The sequence below is a fragment of the Vombatus ursinus genome, unplaced genomic scaffold, assembly GCF_900497805.2.
Source record: "Vombatus ursinus unplaced genomic scaffold, bare-nosed wombat genome assembly UNPS02014802.1, whole genome shotgun sequence".
NCBI lineage: Eukaryota > Metazoa > Chordata > Mammalia > Diprotodontia > Vombatidae > Vombatus > Vombatus ursinus.
The window spans coordinates 22,886,461-22,910,639 of NW_020954580.1; the positions used below are offsets into that span (position 1 = coordinate 22,886,461).

The window sequence follows — 24,179 nt, forward strand, 5'->3', positions numbered from 1 at the left end:
TGACATTCACTGGAACCACCCAAGATAGATTGAACATTTCAGACCGAGGTTTGAATGTTCTCTTCTACACTTGACTGGAGTATCAATGTCAAACACACAAGGCACTTCAGTGTCACTCCAGCTTGGCAAAAACTCAACGTGGAAAACAAAAATACCTTAGTTTTCTATGTGTAATTACAGCCTAAGCCCTCACTGCGATTGGGTAATTGGGAACTCAGTAAAGAAAAGGAAAGGGCCAAGTGTGCATGATGAGGGCATGGTGGGGGTAGAGTGGGCAGGACGAGTCCTTACTATAACATTTCTCTTGGAGGCCTGAAGTTTAAACTTATACTAATACTTAGTAACTATTTAGATGTCAAAACAAAAACATATCTAAGAGGTGAGTCATCCACAACTCGAAAAAAAATTATATTATCCTATCTCTAATCTGTTCTATTTTACTAGCTGGAAAAATGACCATGATTAGTTGGCATTCTTTGGTTAAAATAAGCAGAATTTATTAGGTGGAGAGCTCTTGGCTTGAGGTTTTCAAGTGTCTCTTTTGCTCTGTTGGAAGCCACATACAAGTGTTTCTATTTGGACAGTTTTCTCAATTGTTTCATATCCTATACTGGCAGATCTAAGGTTGTGCATCACACTGGTGATGAAGACTGAGGGCTAGGAAGAGGTTCTGGAATCTAGAATTTGCCACTCTACCTACTGATATAGGAATTAAGATACTCTATACTTATATTTATTATTAATCTATTTAACCTATTTCTTCCATATAATTTTTTTTTCTTCCTGCACCAGGGACCTGGACCATGTGGCCTTTTTGGGATCCAGATCCCAAAGACATAGTCTTTTCCCTTCTTCCAAATAATTTTATTTCAATAGTAAGGAATTGGGGTTGCCACATATCCAGCCAACCTCTCCCCTTAATGTGCTCATTCCACTTGTCTGGTGTGTGGTAGATGACTGTTATCCCAAACATCTATCAGGTGAGTATTTCCTTGGGTGCCTGTAGAATTCTCTGCATCCACAGTACATCAGTCAGTAACATTTACTGCTGAGACACAATTCTTGGGGGATGTTGCAAGACTCTACTTTTTCAACTGGTCTTTCATTTGTCTTGAATGAAAGATATAGAGAATTCCTAGAGTGTTTTTTTTTAAAACGAAGATATTCTCCCCTTGTCTTTCCTATTCTTTTATCAAACTAAAATGGTACACCTGTCTGAACAACCTGGTGCCATGATAAGAGGTAGAACACATAATAAGAGGTAGAGAATGCAAGTATATAAGTAACTATTAGAAAGATATGTCATCAAACTCTTGCCTCCTCCAATATGCCAAACAATTTTCCCCCAAGAATAACAATTTCAATTATATAAGAAAAATAAAAGGTAAAGGTGATATGGGAAAACATTAATTCAAAAATATAAAGCTGAACTATCCATGTAAAGTGAGCAGTATCTTGGTACAATATAGTTACAAATATAGTCACAAATATGCTCTGCTTTAGGAAAATCTTATAGAGCATACACAAATCTAAATTATAAATCAAATTAGGTAAAATTCATATTACAAAAGTTTTCTTTGTTTATAAAATGATTTGCCACAAGATTTCTATAAATATTCAGTTCCCTTTGCCTATTTAAAATGTATTATAGTATGTATAATATATATTTTATGCTTTCTTAGAATTAAAATTCTTCAAAGTAGGGACCATTTAATATAAATGTTTCATGTAAAAACTACAACACAATGGATAATTTAATATTAAACAATGAAAATTATAACTACTAGCTATTGCTGTCTAAAACAGTGGTCCTCACTGCCAGTCAGCCCTAAAGGACACATTGCTTATGGTTGGTCTGTTCTGACAAGGCAGTGTTTAGAAATGGTCTTGCAAAAAAACCTTCACTTCTCTATCACACTTCCTGGAGTCAATGTGGTTCAAATAACAAATGTCTGTATTAAATTCACTTTAGTAAAGGAATATTACTATGAAAAAGAAGATAATGTTAAAAATGTAGAAAAAAGTTAAGGTCTGAACACCAAACCCTATGATAGATTTAGGATAACATTTTTTAGTGAAACAAATGAATTTTCATCGTCAGAGGGCTGAAGCACTTTCTTTTTTGCAACTTGACATTCATTTTTAGCTTCTTTTAGAAAGAGTGACCCACGCTTCTTCCTTTGATGATGTTACCAGTTCATATTTGGTCTCAATAACTTGTCCTTCCACAGGATGTAAGTATAGTTTTCTCACCAGCACACTCAGAAGTACTGTGGCTACCATATATGCAAACCTACTCAGAAAGAAGGGCAAATAATTATATAAAAATGTGACATAAAGAAAAGATAAAAGAGATGATATTTTTTCTCATTTATAATGAATGCCAAAATTAAAACCAAAGAAACAGGCACCTCTCCTCTTCCTAATTCACCTTACCTCAACTCAGGGCACTCTTGTGTGCCTGAAAATCCAAGCAAAGAAAGATTTTTCATAGCAGATTCATCATCAAACCTGTCTGGATCAAACCTTGAAAAGAGAAAGACAGAACTGAGGACAAATCATCTTACATATTGTCAGGTAGACATGATACCACTCCTCACATTTAAAAAAAATGTTCTTTTATTTTTATCACTTTCATTTCCAGATATATCCCCCCCAATCTCCCCAGAAAGTGATTCATTGTAACAAAAAAGAAAAAGGAAAGAAATTATTCAGAAAAATTAACACATCAACCAAGACTGACAACGTATGCTATGTTCTACACCCAGAGTCCTGAACCTCCGCAAGAAAATGGAAGGAGGTGCACTTTTCCAACTCTTCTTCAAGGACAAGCTTGATCATTATAATGATATAGCATTCACTTTTCCTTTTTAATTCTTCCTATTTACATTGTTGCAGTGATTTGTGTGTATTTTTTTCCTAATTATATTTACTTTGCATTCATTCACATGCTTTCTATACTTCTCTGAATTGTCCATATTCATTGTTTCTTATAGTACAGTAATAATATCATTATATTCACATGCTGTAGTTTGTTTAGCCATTCACTAAGGATGGGCATTTATTCTGTTTCCAGTTCTTTCCTACTACAAAAAGGGCTTACCACTGATCATGCTTTGCCAAACCACAACCCTAGAATACTTCTCCCATCAGCCTCTTTCATTCCTGTTCATGTGTTGTTGAACAAGAACCAGAGGAAATCAAGAGCAATGTTTCTTAACCTTTCTTGTATTATAGACAACCCCTACTCCCTCAGGCAATGTGGTGAAGCTCATGGACTACTCAGAATATTTTTTAAATAACTGAAGGAAATGCTATATTTCAGCTAGAGATTAGCAACAATAAAGATCTATTTTTTTTATCCAAGTTCGCAAACCCACCTGAAATCTATCCATGGACCTCAACTTAAGAACTTTTTATAACTCTTTTTTTAAGAACTATTAGAGTGCTGGGCAAGTCACTTAACCCCAATTGCCTCACCAAAAAAAAAAAAAAGAAGTATTAGAGTGAAAGAATGTTGGACTTGAGTCAGAGAAAGTGGGTTCAAAGCCCAACTCTACTGGTTACTACTCAAATGAGCTTGGGAAAGATATGTCACATCTCCAGGGCTCAGCTTCCCCATCTGTAAAAATAAAGAGGTTGTACTATTTAACCTTTATGGTCCTTTCCAGCTCTACATCTATGACCCTACCAACATCATGATATGGAAGCCAAGAAAGCTAATGTAATTTCACGCTGCATTTATGCCCTAATCATCAAGGCCCTACCTGTACTCTATCCTGTTCAGATCACACCTGGAATATTGTAAGAAAGAATACTGATACCCTTGAATGTCTACAAAAGAGCAACCAAGGTGGTAAAGAGCTTTCACACAGTATTACATGGGGATCAGTTGAAAAAATCGGAATGTTTTGCCCTGGAGAAGAGGAGTTAGGTGAGACATGAAAGTGGGCTTCAAGTATCTGAAGGACTGCCAGGTAAAAGAGGGAGACTTGTTTTGCATGGTACCAGAGGGCAGAACCAGGAGCAAGGGGTGGAAGTTGAAGAGAGGCAAATTTATTCTTGATAAAGAAAGAATTTACTAAGTGTTGAAAGCTATTCAAAAGTGGAATAAACTTCCTGGGAGAACGGTGGATTCCACTTAACTGGGGGGTTTTAAACAGTGGTTGAATGTCCTCTTGCTGGTATTGTTGTAGAAGGGATTTTTGTTCAGGAATGGGTTGGACCCTGTGGTCTTTGAGGTTCCTTCAAATTCTGAGATTCTATGATATCTGTATTCCGTGATCTATATGTTATCTTATTTCTTGGTTGAGAGAGGTTTTAAGAAAATATAATGCACGCAGTTTTTTAATGAATATACATTTTAAAACTATATTTATATCAGACAAATAACAAATGAATAACAAAATCCCAAGAAATTTAAAACTTAAATATCAGTTACATGACACTAAATAACAATCAGTAAGTGAGGCATTTTATTTTGCATGACACTGGTTTCTTTAAGTTGTGGTCTCCTCTACACCCATCTATGTTTTTTAAGTTATACTTGTAAGTTATTTTCATTCCAGATGTACCATAAAATACATGGGGAAAATGGAAATGAATGTAATTTAGGAGAAAAGGGAGAAAATAGGCTAAACAGATTGGAAAAAAAATTCTCCACCCTGCCATCAAAGAATTTAAGCTTTCTATTTCTTTGGAAAACAGATTTTTTTTTCAGTCCCATTTAAGGGTTTGTTTGTTTTTTCCTACAAGTAAGAAGAATGTTGATACTTCAAATTTCATTTAAAAAAAAACAAAACCACTGGATTGTCCTGTCCTTTTATACAGTGATGTACATATTACAGTACAAAATAGTTTTGTATTATGCACTACAAAAGATTAACCTAAAGATTAAATTAACTTTAATCAGTTTTTCTTTTGAAACAACTTTGAAAAAGGAGAACACAGATGTTTGCCTGAGGGCATCTAAGTATTTTCAGATTGTATTATAATGAACCTGCTTTTTCAAGTTCATGATTGGAATTACCCCACATTTTCATTATTATTTAAAAATAAACATATAGGCATAAAAGACCCAGGAGGATTTAAGCTTTTTTTTTCTGGAGGGGGGAACTTTTCCTTCATTCAATTTTGTCTGCAAATAATCTAATTTTTAGCTTCACTTTGAAGAATGACATTTCAGTTCATTCATCCTCAAGTTGTGTTAACATTATTCTATATATAATGTTTGGTAATTTTATCTAAGATCTTATGCTTTTGGAGTAAGCCAACAACAGTCAATAAACATTTATTGAGCACTTTGCACCAGGAACTGTGTTAACTGACCCTATATACACAAAAAGAAATTAAGTGACTCATTTGAAGATAAATTCATTTCAACTGAAGGTAGAGAGCATCAAGTTCTTAAGCAGGATTACGTCTCAGTTTGATTTTTACCAATTCTATTTCAGAGAAATTTCCTTGTGGTACAGTGGTGATTGTTATATGAAACTAGGACAAACATTTATTAAGCACCTACTGTGTGCCAGGCACTGTGCTAATCATTGGAAATACAAAAAAAAGGCAAAAGTCCTAGTCCTTGAGAAGCTCACAACTTAATGGAGACAACATGCAATAGACTATGTACAAACAAAATAGTACTGAATTATGGATGCAGTAAAGTGTGGTTCTTTTTGTCTTTCCTTATCTTTACAGATCACCTTAGCATAACAAGTATGACTCAGGACAGGATTATGCCAACAGCGAATGAACTACATCAATCATTTGTTCAGCAATAGCACAGCGTAGGCATTTTAATGATATGTCCCTGGATTTGTCTCGCTTCTTTGTATATAACTTTTTATCCACAGTCCAGAATAGGAACACATAGTCAAGGTTTTAGTGCTCTTGAAATACTGATAACGACTGCAAAAATTTAATAGGCAAGAAGATATTTGTGAAAACACTCTATTCTGTGCTAAGAAGAAAAGAGTTATATTAGCTACACTACACCAGTATTACAACAAAATGGATCTTAATGATATGAGTGCTCTCAGGATCATCCATGCTCATAGGACCTCTTATAACATCACATGAATGCCAATAGAGCACATGTGTTATCTGTCAGTTGTACCTTATTCCTGCTATTTGAACACTGTCATTTTTTCCAATCATAACATTTTTCGGATTGTATCTCCTACACAGCTTTTTTTGTGTAGTTCTTCAGTTGTAATATACGACAAGGTCATTTACATATACAACATGGGCCTTTTTTGGTTTTGTTTTTTTGGAGTAAGTTTCCATTTCAGTTCTTCAGAGACCAAGGTATTCCTCAATTTGGAGCTGTTAAGACACACCTGGAAGAATTATTATTTTTGGTCCAGACCTGTGATTTCATCAGTGTGGGAAACTCCCACCACTGACACAAATCTGTTAACTACGGATGATAAAAAGATGGGCCTTTATTTCATGGAGATACTTAGGGTCATTACAAGAGCCTGACAATTTCTTTTTTTTTTCTTTTTTTTAATGGTAATTTTTATTTATTTTTTTGTTTTCAACATTTACTTCCACAAGATTTTGAGTTCCAAATTTTCACCCCATCTCGCCCCTCCCCCCACCCCAAGATGGCATGCATTCTGAATACCCCTTCCCCTAGTCTGCCTTCCCTTCTATCTCTCCCCGCCTTCTCTTGTCCCCCTCCCCTTCAATTTTCCTGTAGGGCAGGATGAATTTCTGTACCCCATTTCCTGTATTTCTTATTTTCCAATTGCATGTGAAAACATTTTTTTTAAACATGTGTTTTTAAAACTTTGGGTTCCAAATTTTCTCCCTTCCTCCTTCCCCACCCACCCTCATTGATAAGGCAAGCAACTAAATATAGGTTATATATGTGCAGTTATACAAAACACTTCCATAGTAGACATGCTGTGAAAAACTAACTCTATTTCCCTTAATCCTATCCCCCCCATTTATTCTATTCTTTCTTTTGACCCTGTCCCTCCTCAGAAGTATTTGCTTCTGATTACCCCCTTTCACAATCTGCCCTCCTCTTTATCATCCCCCTACTCTCTTGTCCCCTTCCCCCCCCCCCATTTTCCTGTAGGGTAAGACACATTTCCATACCCAATTGAGTGTGTACGTTATTCCCTCCTCAAGTCAAATCCTATAGGAATAAGATTCACTCATTCCCTCTCACCTTCCTCCATTTCCCCTCCACTATAAGAGCCTTTTCTTTTCTGGTTTTTTTTTGTGAGATAATTTACCCCGTTCTACCTCTCCCTTTCTCCTTCTCCTAATATAATCCTCTCTCACCCCTTAATTTTATTTCCAGATATGACCCCTTCATTTTCAACTCACCCTGTGCCCTCTATCTATTTATCTGTCTATATCTATATATACATACATATAATTTTTTCCCCTCCAACTACCTTAATACTGACAAAGGTCTCATGAGTTACAAATATCATCTTTCCATGCAGGAATATAAACAGTTCAACCTTAATAAGTCTCTTATGATTTTCTCTTTCCTGTTTACCTCTTCATGTTCCACTTGAGTCTTATATTTGAAAATCAAATTTTTTATTCAGTTTTTATTCCTTTCATCAAGAATGCTTGAAAGTCCTCTATTTCACTGAATGACCATTTTTTCCCCTGAAGTATTATACTCAGTTTTGCTGGGTAGGAGATTCTTGGTTGTAGTCCTATCTCCTTTGCCCTCCAGAATATTATATTCCATGCCCTGCAGTCCCTTAATGTAGAAGCAGCTAAATCTTGTGATATCTTGATTGTGTTTCCACAATACTTGAATTGTTTCTTTCTGGCTGCTTGTAATATTTTCTCCTTGACCTGGGAACTCTGGAATTTGGCTACAATATTCCTAGGAGTTTTCCTTTGGGGATCTCTTTCAGGAGGAGATCGGTGGATTCTTTCAATTTCTATTTTGCCCTCTGGTTCTAAAATATCAGGACAGTTTTCCTGGATCATTTTTTGAAAGATGATGTCTAGGCTCTTTTTTTTTTTTTTAATCATGGCTTTCAGATAGTCCAATAATTTTTGAATTCTCTCTCCTGGATCTATTTTCCAGGTCAGCTGTTTTTCCAATGAGATATTTCACATTGTTTTCTAATTTTTCATTCTTTTGGATTTGTTTTACAGTGTCTTGATTTCTCATAAAGTCACTAGCTTCCAACTGCTCTATTCTAATTTTTAAGGAAGTATTTCCTTCAGTAAGCTTTTGAACTTCCTTTTCCATCTGGCCAATTTTGCTTTTTAGGGCATTCTTCTCCTCACTGGCTTTTTGGATCTCTTTTGCCATTTGGGTTAGGCTATTTTTTAAGATGTTATTTTCTTCAGTATTTTTTTGGGTCTCCTTTAGCAAGCTGTTGACTTGTTTTTCATGATTTTCTTGCATCACTCTCAGTTTTTCCTCTACTGCTCTTACTTGCTTCTCAAAATCCCTTTTGAGCTCTTCCAAGGCCTGGGACAGATTCATATTTTTCTTGGAGGCTTTGAATGTAGGAGCTTTGGCTTCGTTGTCTTCTTTTGGTTGTATGTTTTGATCTTCTTTGTCACCAAAGTAAAATAATATAGTCTGACTCTTTTTGCGCTGCTTACTCATGATCCCAGCCAATTACTTGAGTTTTAAACTATTTGTTAAGGTAAAAGTCTGCTTCCAATGTGGAGAATGTACTGTCCCAAGCTTCGGAGGTTCATACAGCTGTTTTCAGAGATACTTCTAGGGATCTGAAAATTTTCAGTTCTTCCAAGGTGCTGTGATAAGGGGCGAGGGTGTTTTCTCCACTGCCACAACAAACTCCACCACACCAGCGTTCCTCCTTGCCCCAGGACTGCCCCTCAGAACTGTGACCCAGATCCAAGCACTGGTAAAGCAAGAGATTCCTGCCTCAGCACTGGCAAAGAGATCCCTGCAATTCCCCTCTGATCAGCCACTCGATTCCCCCTCAGTCTGTGGGCTGGAAGCTCAGGAAACAGCCTCATCCCTGGGCTGCGCTCAAGACTTGTGGCTGGGACCTAGCTCCTCTCTCACCGCAGTCACAGACTTTTCCCACTGACCTTCTAAGTTGTCTTTGGTGTTCCTGGGTTGAGAAGTCTGGAAACTGCCATAGCTGCCCACGATTCAGTCCTCTGAACCTGACGATTTCACAAAGGCAATCTGGTCTACCCTCTTGTTCAGTTCTGGGTCCAGTTCACTGTTGGTATACAGCATCTGTCCAAGGTACTGTTGGACCAATTTCTATGAGCTAGCCATCCAACTGCATATCATAAACTAAACAAAAGGAATTCTTTATCCATTTGGTTTCTCTTGTATAAAAAGATAGGCCAAACACTTTTGAATGATAATGGCTCTCATGTAGGAGAGTATGTAGTGTTTTGGTGCTTGGTACAACCCTACATTACCATCCACAGACAGGTGCATCTAGGGAGCCTTACAACCCATACAGAATCCTTTTTCAATGTGAACTCTTCACTGGATCTCCTTCCTCCATAACAGTTGAGGCAAGGATAGACAGTTCTCATAAGTTTGCAATATACTTGGGTTCTGCTAGGCGGTGGTGAGGGCAACACTAGCGCAGCTGTGAGCCAGGGGTCCTTTGCTCCTGGCACTAAAGCTGCTCAAGCTTATTTTTTTCCTAATTTAGCCATGATCATGTTAGACTTTTTTGGCTGCCATATCATACTGCTGACTCATATTGAGCTTGCAGTTCATTAAAAACCCCAGATTTGTTTCGGAGAACTGCTATACCACCACACCTCCCCCATCTTGTACTTGTGAATTTGCTTTGTTTTTAACAGTACTGAATTTAATCTTCTTGGATTCAGCTCTAAGTTCTCCTGTCAAGATATTTCACTCTTCTATCTAATGTATTGCTATCTGGCCCCCATTCTCACCCCCAGCTTTGTGTCATCTGCAATTTGATAAGCAAGCCATCAATACCTTTATACAAGTCATTGATAGAAATGTTGAAAAGTAGAAGGCCAAGTACAAATCCCTAAGGCATCCAGAGTTGTATCCATCAAGTCTCAAGGAAACCTATGAGGTCAAATCTGTCATCTTGTATTACAGTCTCTATTTCCCACTACTTTTTGAATAAACCTTGGGTATTTGTATATAAACATATCTGAAGCCATGGGTTTTATTAGTATTGCTCTTTTCTTGGATTCTGCCTTCTGTATGCATAGGTCATTTTCTCCAGTCCACGTTCTTTAAAAAAAAAAATTTAAGCCCTTTTGATTAGATTTGCAAGACACCAATTATATACATTCTTACTAGCCTCTGATAGGTACTCTATTTCTGGCAGAAGAATAAAATTCTTATATTTTAAGTCATGCTTCAAAAATCCAAATCCTGTTCTCAGATGCCATCTTTTTAGCTACTTTCTAAATCAGTTTTCCTCTTCTGTTTTCCTTAACTGCGCGGCAATGCAGAAAGCACAACTTGTTGAAAGACTCCCTAAGTTTTGTCTTCTGTAGGCTAAGTACACCCCAGTTCTTTCAACCACATTCATACAGTTTTCCTTTCCTTTGGTTTTAAGTTGTTTATAACCTTTTCTCACAGAAGACAAAAGTAGAATCTGGACACTGAAACTTTTTCTTCAAGTTTTAGCCCACTTCTCCCCTAAGTCAAACTGTTGATAACTTCACATATCCAAATAATCTTCTCAATTATCTTCTTATTCAGGTCATCCTCTTCTTTCCTCTTGCTCCCTCTTGCACAGATGCCTGAAGCAGAAAAATGAATACTTGTGGGCTTCTCTTGTCTGGGTCAAACATGTCCAGCTCCTTTAAGTGATCCTCATGTGACATGCTTTGCTATCCTGGTTGTCTTCCACTGGACACTTTCCAGTTAATCCAGTTAAGATCAATGACCTTTCTAAACCATGGTGCCCAGAATTATACACAATTTCTTCAGATATGGTTTGACCAGAGAAGAGGACAGAGGAACTGGCATCTCCTTATTCCTGGAACTTATGCCTCTTAGCACAACCCAAGATTCCATTAGCTTTTGGGACAGCCAATTCACACTACTGATGAGTTTTTAGTTAACCCCTAGATTTTTCTGAAATACACTGCTGTCTAATATTATCTTCCCCATTCTATAACTTGTGAAGCTGATTTTTAAAAATCCAAATGCAAGATTTTACAGCTCTCTTTTAAATTTCATCTTCTTGGATTAAGCCCAGCATTATAACCTCTTAGATACTGACTCTGTTACCTAGCATGTTAACTGTGCCTTTCATCTTTCTCTGAGTATGATGAGCACACTATCTATGCCTTTATTTAGGATTGATAAAAATGTCAGATAGCAGAGGACCAAAGCATAGGTCCTGATGGTACTCCACGTGAAACCTCTTCTCAAGCTGACATGGAACCATCAACACTTATTCTTTGAGTCTGGCCAGTCAATGGATTCTGAATTCATCCAATTATACTAACCTCTAGTTCATATCTATTTTTTCCACAAAATTATCATGATGTCATATCAAACATTTTGCTAAAATTTAGACAAACTATATCTGTAGCAATTCCCCAATCTATTAATTTAGTAACTTAATTTAGCTATTTAGTAGATCTATTAATTTAGTATCAAAACAAAAAAAATGAGATTGGTCTTCTGACCTGTCCTTTTTTCTCCCACTTTTTAAAAATTCTGAACTTAATAAATACCAAATAAAATAAACACATGAAAAGAGGATTGCACATGAAACTCTGAATCTCTATTGTGTACAGCTTGCTTTTAAAAAAATACATAATAAATTCAATGTGTGACTTTCAAAGCTATCTTGCTCATCTGTGATTCTTTCTGGCTTTCTTCTGTTCTTTTTTGTGCATAAAAAAAAAAGAAAGAGTTTCAACAACTCTTTTTTCTTTCTTTCTTTTTCTGGGTAATCCAGTCCCTAAGCCCCTCTCTCCTTCACACCTTGCCCTCTTCAAATTAAGAAAAAAAAATGAAAAACTTGTAACAAATATGTAGTCAACATATCTAGAAATATATGTCTTCTGCATCCATCTGCATCCATCCTCTCTGTCAAATACCTGGTCTATTTTTTGATGAATCTAAACAGGCTCTTTGTGATTCTTCCCTTTAGTCATGAACCACCTCTTTAATAACAGTGATAACAACTGGAACATGTTGAGTTTTGTCAGGAATTGAAGTCAAGTTCGTCGGTCTACATTTTGCGTATTCCATTCTTTCCTGTTCTTTGAGAATTTGAACACTGACCTTTCACTGTGTTACTTCTAGCATGGGGCTTCTCTGTTCAGCCATTTTTCATCTCTTCTTCAGTATCGTTTCCATTTACTTTAGGACTGTGATATTAGAGTCCAAATGTGGTGATTTGATTGTCCTTAATGATAAAAACAAGTTTGTTACAAGACTGTCTACAAAGGGTTTTGTCTGCTTGTTGTTCTTCTTCCAGCTTCATCCTTCAATTCCCCTGGCAGGACTTTGCTTAGCTGAGCGCCTCATCACGCTTTCTTTATATTGTTTTGCCACGATTGCTTCTCGTTGTTTCCTGAGGTGATACTGCTCCTAATTTTTTACAAATAAATTTGTATTCCAAACTGGGGTCTCCACCTGAGAACAGTATTTGCTGCATGAGGTAGTTTCTAGGCTCTTTTTGGTCTCCTCATAACAGCTGATGTACAATGGTTAAACTTCCTTAGGAAATTTTTATAATTAATGTCAGTTTTTCTGACTGCCCACTTTTCAGCATCAACAACTTATTTAAATGGTTCAGGTTAGAAACATTTTAATTGCATGCCAATTCCCCCCCCCATTTTTATTCTTTCTTCTGATTCTGTATTAATTTAGATCTTTAACAAGTTGGGGGGTCTGACTATACACAGCTGGATTTGGGAATGACTCATTCCTGTCTGTTAAAATATAAGCAATATAATTTTTCAGGATGTATGTCCTGATTCTTTTCTCAAAGAAAGCATTTATAATAATACAGGGTTAGGCTTTTTGAAGTTTGCAAGCCTTTGCCCATTTGCATTCCTCACTCCTAAACAATGCTTTCCAATATATTTTACCATCCTTTCCTTAGTTCATCTTTGCAGTAAAATCACTAAGTATCAAAGCATACATTGATTTAATTTGGAAGACGTTGTCAAAATCTTCTTTACCTTCTTATCCTATTCAACCAATGCTGGTGATGGATAAGCTATGATTATGTTCATGGTGGTCTTTTTGAAAAAAATTAACATAATCATGCAATATGATATGGCCAGATGTCCCATTAAATGTTTTTTATTGCCACTGAACACATAATGAAATCACTACTACCAAATCCCTTATTTACCTCTTCAAAAAGAGTCTGCAAGTCATCCTTTCACTTAGCTGCAACTCTCTTTTATCTTCTACAATAATATACAGTGCAATATTATAGTATACTTTAATATATTCATTTTAGTCTCATTCATCAATGTGAAGGACATACCACATTCATTTCATCAACTTCATTCAACAAAATGATATTAAGTGCCGACTACATATATGTATATGTACATATGCATATGTATATGTTGGCATACTTTATGTATCTGTAAATTTTGATTAATGCTGACAAAGAGCCAGATATTTTAGTTTTAGAAGAAGAAAGCTCAAAGCTTGGGGATTCATGAGGATGGAAGACTGGCTTCCCTAACAAAACTTAGTTCTGTTTTACTGATGTTATTTCACTTATGGGGCATTAATCTGAGACATCAGGTTTGGTCCACCTTCTGCATCAATAATTAAAGAACTTTCTGTGCCCTCAATTTGATGGCTCAGAGAGTAAAAATTTGGAAGTACAGGGTACACTGGACATTGGTCTTTTGTCTTTAAGCAGAAGAAAAGGCCTTTTAAAAGTTTATGGGTAGTTGTGAGATTGTAATATTCTGCTAGATAGGAATTCTACAACTATTTCAACTTGTCACTTTATAAAGAGAAAGTGTGATTTAGTGGAAAGAATCCTGGATTGGGAGTCAGAAATCATGGGTTCTAGTTTTAATTTTACCCACTAACTGGCTGTGGGACCTTGAGCAAATCAGTAAACACTTGTGGATCTCAGGCTCTAGATCTGTAAAAAGAAGTTGTACTAGACCACAAGGTCTTTTCTAGTTCTAAAAATCCATTGTAACCAATTTTATTTGTTAGAAATTAAAGTATCATTATAGACAGAAAATAGAGTAACATGTTAGTATACTTTCAAGACTCCTACTTTAACTTTCAAAAGCTTACACAGTAGTAATATACTCTAAAAGAAGCAACTGAAATAAATAAAACTTTATTCATCAGGATTTTTTTATTATAAACTATATATTAAATGTTTGATAAATATCCAAATACTTTAAAATGTATGCCATTTTTATATGTAGTTAAAAGATGCCTGACTGAAATTCACTAAAAGGATGGTTAACTTGATTGACTTAAATCAAATCAACAATTTTTCTACAGATAAGCCCTTCCTGAAATAACAGAATTTGGGAAATCTGTGCCTAGATCATCTACTGTTGTTTACTACCGATAACCAACAACCATCAGTACCCTGACAGACTTAACAAACACGTATTTGGAAGTGCTAACAGCCCCTAAAAAAAGGCATTAGTTGTGAAGAAACCTTTTGGTTGGCAAGTAAATGCAAGCACTATCTACTAGTTTGCTAATGGCTGCTGAAGAGCGTCTCATGATACTGTTGCTAGAAACTACATGCTTCAGAAGACAGTGTGTTGAGCATCTATCCCTAAACAAAATTTGGTCATTTTATTTGCTAGCTTTATGAGGTCCTCTATGCTCTCATTCAAGGACATTCTAACAACCTGTAAAGGAAAGAGACTAATGCATTCAAGTGATGATAAAAGTAGTGGGGGGAAAAATCTTTGAAAGTAAAGTCATATATATTACAGAAGCTTGTAAATAGTAAGAAATTTAAACTCAACCATTACTACGATTGCTGCTTCTACAATGGAAATGACAAATGCTACACTGCCATATCTCAGTTACTTTACTACATTTTTCTATTTAAACAAAATACATTTTGTTAGAGGCCGTTAGCATTTCCAACAGTTATTTGTTTAGTCTGAAAAACAAAACAAACTTTTTTTAAAAAGTCCACGCTATTTTGTGATTTATTTTGACTGCAGCATAGCATTAATATATTTTTGATCATTCCTCAATTTATTAATTTAATACTATGTTTGATATTTGTCAGTAAATTAGATCAACCAAACAGCAAACATTTGTTAAGTCACTACTGTGTGCAAAATACACCATTAGGGAAGATAAAAAGTTTAGATAAGATATGGTACCTGCCATCATGTGATTTTAAAAGGTTTTGTTTATTTTCTAAGTTAAAATTGATTACATACACAAGCACCAATTTTTCTATGAGAACTTACCTCTAATTTTATATGAATGTCATTTTTAAAGTAAAATGTGCCTTACAGCAAACTTGGTAGGAACATACCTGCTCCCTTAAAAGATACCTTGAGCTTCATGCCAAATACAACAATATTCTAATTTTTAAAACATACATCTATATGTTGATATGTTAATATACAGTGTATATTTAGACATATCCGTATCTCTCTCTCTCATTTCTACAGAGATGGGCTCTCTAGTACTTTAACAAGGCCGTTGACACTGATATCCTCCCCTTGCTCCACAAACAGGCTCTCACTTGTGGCCTTATAAACTCTTAAGGCCTCTGTAAAAAACCCAGTCTCAATGCAGTAAATTCTAATTCCAATTCCTTCAAGCAGATTTTTTAAAATGCCTATATGGGCAGAAAGTGAAGCTTAGGTGACTGAGTCAGGTTTATGGATAAACCTTGAGAAGTAAAAGGTGCTTATTTCCCAGTGAAATAGATTCTTGAGGATGAGGGGTAAAGACAAGAACCAGAGGGGTAGAAGAGGAAACAAAAAAAAAGAAGTGGAAGTAATGAGTTTCTTTTCTTTTTTCCTATATCCCATATATTTCATTTTACTTTTCCCCTAAGAACTTAGAAAATAAAAATGCACATCATATGCTTCTCATCTGTGCATGAACTGGATAATCAGCCAACAAAGAAAGATATCAAAGATCTCCTACTTGTGCGGTGATGGCCAGGCACAACGATCCTGAAGAACCACACCAAGAGCGTAAAGAACAAGGGCCTGCAAAGAAAAAGTCAATCAAAGTTGATCAAAGCTGTGCAAGAGCCACATCTTAATTCTCATCAATATAACTCACTTTAGATACTTTAAAAAGCCTTGTAGAGAAGAGAAACTAGATTTCTTCCTACCTCTCTAGGAATATGTTGATCAACTTTTCCCTCTAGGTCCTGAAGTCTGGCAGCAATTGGTGTTAATTTAGCTGTTCGGACTGTCTCACAGAGCACTTGCCGGCAATATCTGTTTAAACAAAAAGTGTCTGCAAATGTCTATTTTGAAACAGGAAAATTAGCAGCAAAGTATTTTTAATGAAACTTTTATTCAGTAACCTCTGATGACCTTCTATGGTGTGGGAAACAGTTTTATCACCTGCTATATGTGTTTCTCTGAAAGTGAGAGGGGATAAACTACCGCATTTTAATACCTTGTAATTTGTGATTAATAATGTTAAAATTAATGTAAAGTCACTTAACCCTGTTTGCCTCAGTTTCCTCATCTATTAAGTGAGCTGGAGAAGGGAATGGCAAACCATTCCAGTAATTTTGCCCAGAAAACCCCAAATGGGGTCACGAAGAGTTAGACATGGCTGAAGCGAACATTGCTGAACAAAAATAACATAAAATTATTTAAGTTAGACATGGGAAGGGAAAATCTGCCCGGCCCAAAAATGAATCCCCTGTCTTTCCCTGCTGTTTTTAACAAAAATAAGCTTTATTGATGCTTTTTAGTTTTACATTTTAGTAATTTTGGAATATAGCACCTTCCCACCCCCATTCCCAGGAATTAAACCTTCCCTTGTCACAAAGAAAAACTACTAAGTGAAATCAAGGAGTAGAGTGACTGATAATTTATACATTCCACCCCTTAGTTCCATATCTATCTGCTAAAATCTTTCTTCCCCTTTATAATCATGTTTTTACCCTAACCTCCCATACATAGGCCAAAACAAACTATTTACTAACTCAAGAACAGAGCGTATTTAAAATTTTTATAGCCCTTCTGTAGGAGAGGCCCAGGAGTAACCTGCTAGGCTCGGAGGTCCTACTAATCTGGGTTCATGATGCTTTTTCCCTAACTGTGACTTTCTAAATTACAATTAGGCCTGCCCATCCCAGTCCCTTGGGCATTTGTCCTGCTAATCAGCCACTCAAGTAGCAGTATCTCTATTTGTTACCTATGGCAACTGGGTAGCTGCTTATTTGCATAACTGACTTCAAAGTTTTCCAGAGCAATATATCACAAGTTAAAAAATAGATTTAAATGATCCATTTAAGATAGAAAAAATAACCCTCATAGTAGTAGTTAATACTGACATATAAATATACCAGTATTTGGGTAAGTAATAATCAGGTTATGAAATAAATCAAAACTTGTTTTCTAATTATTCCTTCTACTTTTTCTGCATTTTTACCTGAGCTGATGAATTTTCTCTTGAGTAACTGGACCTTTCCCAAGAACTTGGTCTAGCTCTTTGTGCAATTTCTTCTGGACATCTTCTGATGTAGTAAGAAAATAGATTGCCCATATGCATACTAGGAAAGAAAAAGTGGTAACAATGCAATGGAAGAAGCAACTTCTGTTTTGGGGAGGAAGGGAGAGAATAGGAAAATGATTTACTTACTTGCTTTATTTTTTGAACTGATACAGAAGATGCATAAAAGCCAGCCCAAAATAAAATCATGAGCTTTGACTATAACAGTTTAATAAGACATGCCGAGAAGACGATTGAATAGAGAACATGATTATGAACAGAATGTTGCCAAAATGAGATTCTACAATCTGGAATCTTTCTTGAAATTGGCAAATTAAACTGAATCTGCTAATTAAAAAAACTGATCTGGGTAAAATAGTGATAATAATAAATGTAGTCAAATATTCAGGCTGGGGGAGGATTATCAGAGTCAGTGGTTATTTCTGGTTCACAGTGTGGAACACGAGCCTTGTTAAGACTACAGATTGGTTAAATGATTCACATTAACCAAACTCATAGGAGACTGATCTGTAAAGCTTAATTTTTAATGGGAGATAAAATTAGCTCAAAATCTGTGATTGATTGTGTGATGAAATGAACTCTCATTTGTTTTTCCTGGATATGTGAATTTATAAAATTATCGTTGGCATATGATGGAAGCATCCTTGGGGGGCAAACTGATTCATCTATTTGGAATGGGGAAATGGGTCAATTCAGAAATTGGCCTAGCACAGGTGTGATATAAAACTGGATGTAGTTGGCATTCATCTTGCCAACTTTACAAATAGTAGCTAGTGTCTTCTGGAACCACCTTTAAATGGAGCTTAGAGGAAGTTCCCAAAAAGAATGTCTACTCTGAGGTAGAAAAGAGAGTTAATTTTATTCACTATAGGGCACAATCACATCCTACAACCTCTCCACAGGAATACTACAGTTCAAAGAAATGTGACCACCTGGGAGCAAAGCACCCCTCTTCTTGGGTAAGGTCTAAATTGACCCTGACCTATTTTTTACTGAGCTCTCCTTTTTTTCCCCCCTAGGGTCTTCATGTGGTTTAAAAAAAAATGTTTCCCAGTTTCTAGTGCTACATTCTAATTTCCTTTTGGCTGACTTGTGGGCTTTTATGCTAATTCAATTCAAATATAATGATAACTTCCTACACTGTCTCCTGGTTTACTTTCACCTAATTTCAATCAATCAACAAACATTTATTAAGTGCCCACTATGTTCCAGGCCCTGTGCCAGGTGTTGGGAACATTACAGTAAGATTCCTAGTGGTTCTCAGATTTGACTTTGTGCCTGTAGCTGTTACTGCCTGCAATAATTTCAACAGCAAGACAGTTTTGGGTGAAAAGTTATTGTCTATGATTCTTTTTATTCTTTACCTAAAGCCAAAGCTCACAAATATGAATATCAGTCATGTATCATATTATTTACTATTTTTACCAAATGTGCCTCTTTACTGCAACTTTTTTGAATAAATAATAGAATTTTGGTTTTTATAATTTAAGTATCACACAGATTATACAACATGCTGAATTCTATATTCAGTAAAGATACTCCACATGTGGTGGACATTCAATAAATACCCTGAATGGCCAAATAAAGGGTGTAGTTTTATAAGAAGAACAAGTAATCTTAAAATATCAGATCTTTTGTACAATTCTAGTCAACCAGTCAGTGTATGATTTGCAAATGATAACAACAGATAATTATGACCCTCTAAATAGAATATAGTCCAACTTGTTTAAAAAGCCTAGTCAAAAATAACAGACTTGGCTATAGACATTATTTTGCAAAATCTGTTTTCCTATCTTGACTTTCTTCTTCAGTAATTAGGTAAATTTCTCAGGGTCAAAAATGGTCTTTTTAAATTTAAGGGCAATATTCATAGGATGACTTAAAATTTGGGCATATTCTTCAGATGTAAGGAAAATCCCTTTTGAATATCAAGAAATTGAATGTAATCTATTATTCTATGGTTACAAATATGATTTGGGGGGCATTTTCCTTACCTTCTTGGATATTTAATATATGGCATATGAATGAACAGTTGCTCTAAAAATGAATAGGGAACACTGAACACAAATCACACATTTTGGAATGAAAGTATTTCTTAAATTCCTTCAAGAAGGGTTCTATTTCAATTCATGATTTCTGTGTCCTACATCCTCTCTTTGGTAGACCTTAATAATAGCAGGCTGGGATAAGAGTCAAAGAGAAAAGGATCAGCAGGAAATTGAAAGGCTCACTGCTCCAGTTGGAGAGGTGTCAAAAAGCTCATTTTAAAAACATGAACTAGAATTCACAATCTGTGAAGCTGGGTCAAGACATTTATAACATTTTGCAGTTGCAGAGGAATGCCTAATTTGGCTGTAGATATAAAGGTGTGTGTATGTATCAGTTTCTTTAAAAAAAAAAAGAATAAAAAATAAAGAAGGACTAAGGAGGGTTATAAAAAATTAAGGGGACAGTAACTGAATAGTTGACTAGCTTTTGAATAACTTTACCAATCCTTATTTGATTAAGTAATCAAAAGAAACTCTTTACTTACAGTTAGCAGTTATAACACATCCTGCTAGAGAAAATATCATGCTGTCTTCTAGGATCTAGAAAATAAAATAGTTCAGAGAAGTGGAATTAAAATGTTTAAGGATGACCCACATTAAGCCACAATAAATTAAACTAAACTGGAATGGCACAAAATCAGGGATGAGAAAAGGAAAAATTATCATGCTTCTTCATTCCTTATTCTGACTTCACTTGCCTTAAACACCCAATTTTAACACCAATCACTTTAATGATTTGCTATCCATTGCGGTAGAATCCCCTGCTCCTACAACATTCAGCAACTCCCAAACTGCTAATCTTCAATACTGGGTAACCTCTTACCATCTGATTGCCTTTCTCCTGCACTGATGAGAATTGCTATCACAAAACTGCACTGATATTATCCGTGATAAATTGCTAGATAATCTCAGATGGACACTCACTGCTGCTTGACAAACTTTCTTATTGCCTGCCTATTTCATTTCCCATAATGAATGTTCCCAATCACCCCAAATCCTATGCTTTACGGCAGATGAATTTTATTGAGATTGGAAGCTATCCTAAGGAAAACTCCTTGCTTCTTCTACTTCTCAGAAATTCTGAGTATCAAAAGTAAGATCTAGAAGGGACTTTAAGAAGTCTTCTTCTGACAAGGAGTCACAGACCCCTTTGGCAGTCTGTTGAAGCCCACCGACCCCTTCTCAGAATAACTTTTTAAATATATATAGAATCAAACTACAAAGAATTACAAAAGTGGGGCAGCTACGTGGCACAGTGGATAGAGCACCGGCCCTGAAGTCAGGAGGACCTGAGTTCAAATCCGGCCTCAGACAAAACACCTGACACTTACTAGCTATGTGACCCTGGGCAAGTCACTTAACCCCAACTGCCTTAAAAAAAAAAAAGAATTACAAAAGAAACTAATTATATTGAAATACAGTTATCAAAGTATCCAAAAAAGCAAATTCATGACTTCAGGTGAAGAACCTCCCACCCGCCCTGATCAAGGCCAATCCATGCTTAAACAAGAATCCTCCCCACAAAATCACTAACAGAGTCGTTCAGCCTTTGCTGGAAGGATCTTAGTGAGGGAGAAACACGACTTCCTGATGTAGCCTTTTGAAGAATTCAAATCATAAGTTTTTCCTCACATCAAGACCAAATTTGCCCCTGTAGCTTTCCCCTATTTTATGTCTCCACAAGGCCAAGCAGAACCAAGCTAAAGCCTCTTCCATAAGAAAGCCTTCCTAGCATTTGAACACAGACAGCCACCATGTTCCCTCCAAGCCTTCTCTACTCCAAACATTCTCTGATCCTTCAACTGATCCTTTCCCACATGGTGTGAGCTTGAGGTTTTCCACTACTCTGTTGCCCTTTTCAGGTCATACTCCAGCTTATCTAGTTATTTCCTAAAATGTGGTGCCTCTAACCAACATAGAAGTCCAGACAAGCCCTAATGAGGTCAGAAAATGCAGTGAAACAAGGACCCTCTCTGTTCTGGACATGAGACTTCTCAATACAAGGTAGGATATCACTAAAATTTTTGGTTGTCATGTCATATTCATCCTTCAGATTGAGCTTGAAATTCACTAAAACCCCCATGTTTCTTCACAGAAATGGCCACCTCAGACTCCTCTATCAAATTTTCTGAAACTGATATTTTGAACCCAAGTATAGAACATTCATCTTATTAGATCCAGTCCATAATTCTAGTCTGTTGAGATATTTTTGGGTTCTCTATTTGGAATCACCTACCTTCAATAGCGCTAGTGAAGAAATCAATCAATTAATCAACAAGTATTTATTAAGTACTTGCTATTTACTAAGAACTATGCTGGGCCCAGGAGATACAAAGGCAAATTCAAAACAGCCTTCAAACAGCTCACGTTTTAAGAGAGGAAACAACATGTACATATATAGGAATATCCAAAACACATATAAAGCAGGTATAAAGTGGAAGGGAGGAAAAGGTATAAGCAGCTGGCCGTAGGGGAGAGGGAGACCAGGAAAAGTCTCATGTGGGAGGGTAGTATTTGTGTTAAGAATTGGAAGAATCCAGGGATTTCAAGAGGCAGAGGTAAAGAGATCATTCCAGAAATGAAAGACGAAACGCTGCATGCCAAGAGAGCTTGTAGGGCTGAATACAGAGCCCTGGGAGTTGTCTGTACAGAGATAACTGAACCTATAGGTGGTGATGTCACCAAGCAAGAGAATGAATGAATGGATGATTAAAACAGCATTTATTAAGTGCCTACTATGTGCAAAGAGCTGCAGAGACAAAAAGAAAAGCAAGATAGTCACTGCTTTCAAGGAGCTCACATTCTAATGGGAGGATTGTGGAGAGCATAAAGAGAAAATAGAAGAGGTTCCAGGACTGAGTCTGGGGTACACCTACATCTGCAAGACATGATAGGGATCGTTGCTGTGAAAGCAAAAGGGCACTGCACCAAACTGGGGAAAATCTGGTATTTTTTGCTGTTTCACTGATGGCTAAGGACAAAGAATTCATAATTTATTGGCCCACGCCTCTCCATACTTAACTAGGATGGTTCTTGGATACTACCAACAGTAGATCACTGGGCATATACTCAGAACCCTTCCAGTCCAGTAGAACACGGTGGTGATTATACTCTGCTACACTGCCTTTGAGAACCCAGGATTAATCCCTGAGCAACGGTTAAGTTTTGGAATACAGTCTCATGGAGGTGGTGAGTTTATGTTTTTAATAAAATACATACAGTAAAAAGGAAGCAAAAAACCCTCACCTAAATACTGTGTTGCCTTACTTGAAGCAATAAATACCTAGTTTATTCTAGGTGTGACTCTGGGGCAAGTCATTTAACCCTGTCTCAAGGGGAAAAAAAAAAAGTATATTACGAGCTGTATTGATAATCTTGCTGGCCTTAAACTGGGCTCCTTTCCTTATGTATAAATTCTTTATTATGGTTTTCTGAGATGTCCACTCAGTCTGAGAAGAGGCCCATGGGATGCAAATCACTTCATGTTCCTTTATAGAAACAGCGTCTGGTATAATCTGTCATTTCTCTGCTGTGAAAGTAAACAGTGAAGAAACTAAGGCAGTGCAGTCATTCAGAGCAATCAGCAAGTGAAAAGATGGGTCCTCAGATTGATCTGTGCGCCTAAAGTTCAGAACCAATGACCTTCCTTTTTCTTCAAGGACATGCCCATTTCAGAGTCCTTAGACTCTCACAATATTGTCTCATGGCAAGAACTGAATCATTTCAATTCTGTCCTGGCTCACGAAGATGCAACAACAAAAGCTTATGAACTGCCATCGTTTACAGGTTCATCAACAGTAAAGAAAAGCACAACTACATATGGATATTTAGTTGCTGATAATCTGGTAAATACAGAACAACCTCAATCATTATTTCCTTGCTAAGCACCTATTTCACACAAGGTACTAAGCTAGGGATCGGGAGATAAATATAAATGAAAAACAGTTTCTGCCCTCAAAGAGTTCATGGTCTAATGGAGGAGATAAGCTACATACACAAATAACTATACAACAAAGTGAAACAGAATTACCTGCTTGTCATTCAGGTTTCCTTGCAATAAGGAGTCTATAAAGATATGTTGATTGGAGCTTTTTCCTCTTCGTTCTTTTATGACTTTTTTTAAAAGTGATTCTATTTCCATTAATGCTTAAGAAGAGATACAAAGAAGTGGTTTTCAATTAAATTTAATTCAACAAAGGTTTTAAGGAAAATCTGTTTATTTGCTAATTGGTTGATAAATTTCGTTTCGATACAAAAGATATTTCGCAACCATCACCCACAAAATACATTCCCCTGAAACATTCATGCAACACCACCTAAGAGTAAGATAGGTGGAACATGCCACTTTCCACTTTCCTAGTTTGCTACTTGTTGACAGAAAAGAACAACATGTGATACAATTTTGATTACATTATAGCAACATTGTTTCTGGTGTCTGACTTGATCTTTGCTGCTTTTTAGTCATGTATCTATTCACTTACTAAAGTGATGTACAGTGTCCT

The 24,179-nt window shown here is 36.3% G+C and overlaps 1 protein-coding gene across 1 annotated transcript in view; it reads right to left on the reverse strand.

The window, feature by feature from the left end:
• Positions 1–798: 798 nt before the first annotated feature.
• LOC114051354 (cytochrome P450 20A1) overlaps positions 799–24,179 on the reverse strand; it is a 44,847-nt gene continuing 21,466 nt past the window's right edge. The window contains exons 7-13 of the mRNA XM_027873647.1: positions 23,708–23,823; positions 20,163–20,217; positions 17,549–17,669; positions 16,269–16,377; positions 16,076–16,140; positions 2,437–2,526; positions 799–2,293 (exon numbers count right to left, since the gene is read on the reverse strand). Coding sequence (XP_027729448.1) covers positions 2,143–2,293; positions 2,437–2,526; positions 16,076–16,140; positions 16,269–16,377; positions 17,549–17,669; positions 20,163–20,217; positions 23,708–23,823 — 707 coding nt within the window. The 3' untranslated portion in view covers positions 799–2,142. The remainder of the gene's footprint in view (positions 2,294–2,436; positions 2,527–16,075; positions 16,141–16,268; positions 16,378–17,548; positions 17,670–20,162; positions 20,218–23,707; positions 23,824–24,179) is intronic.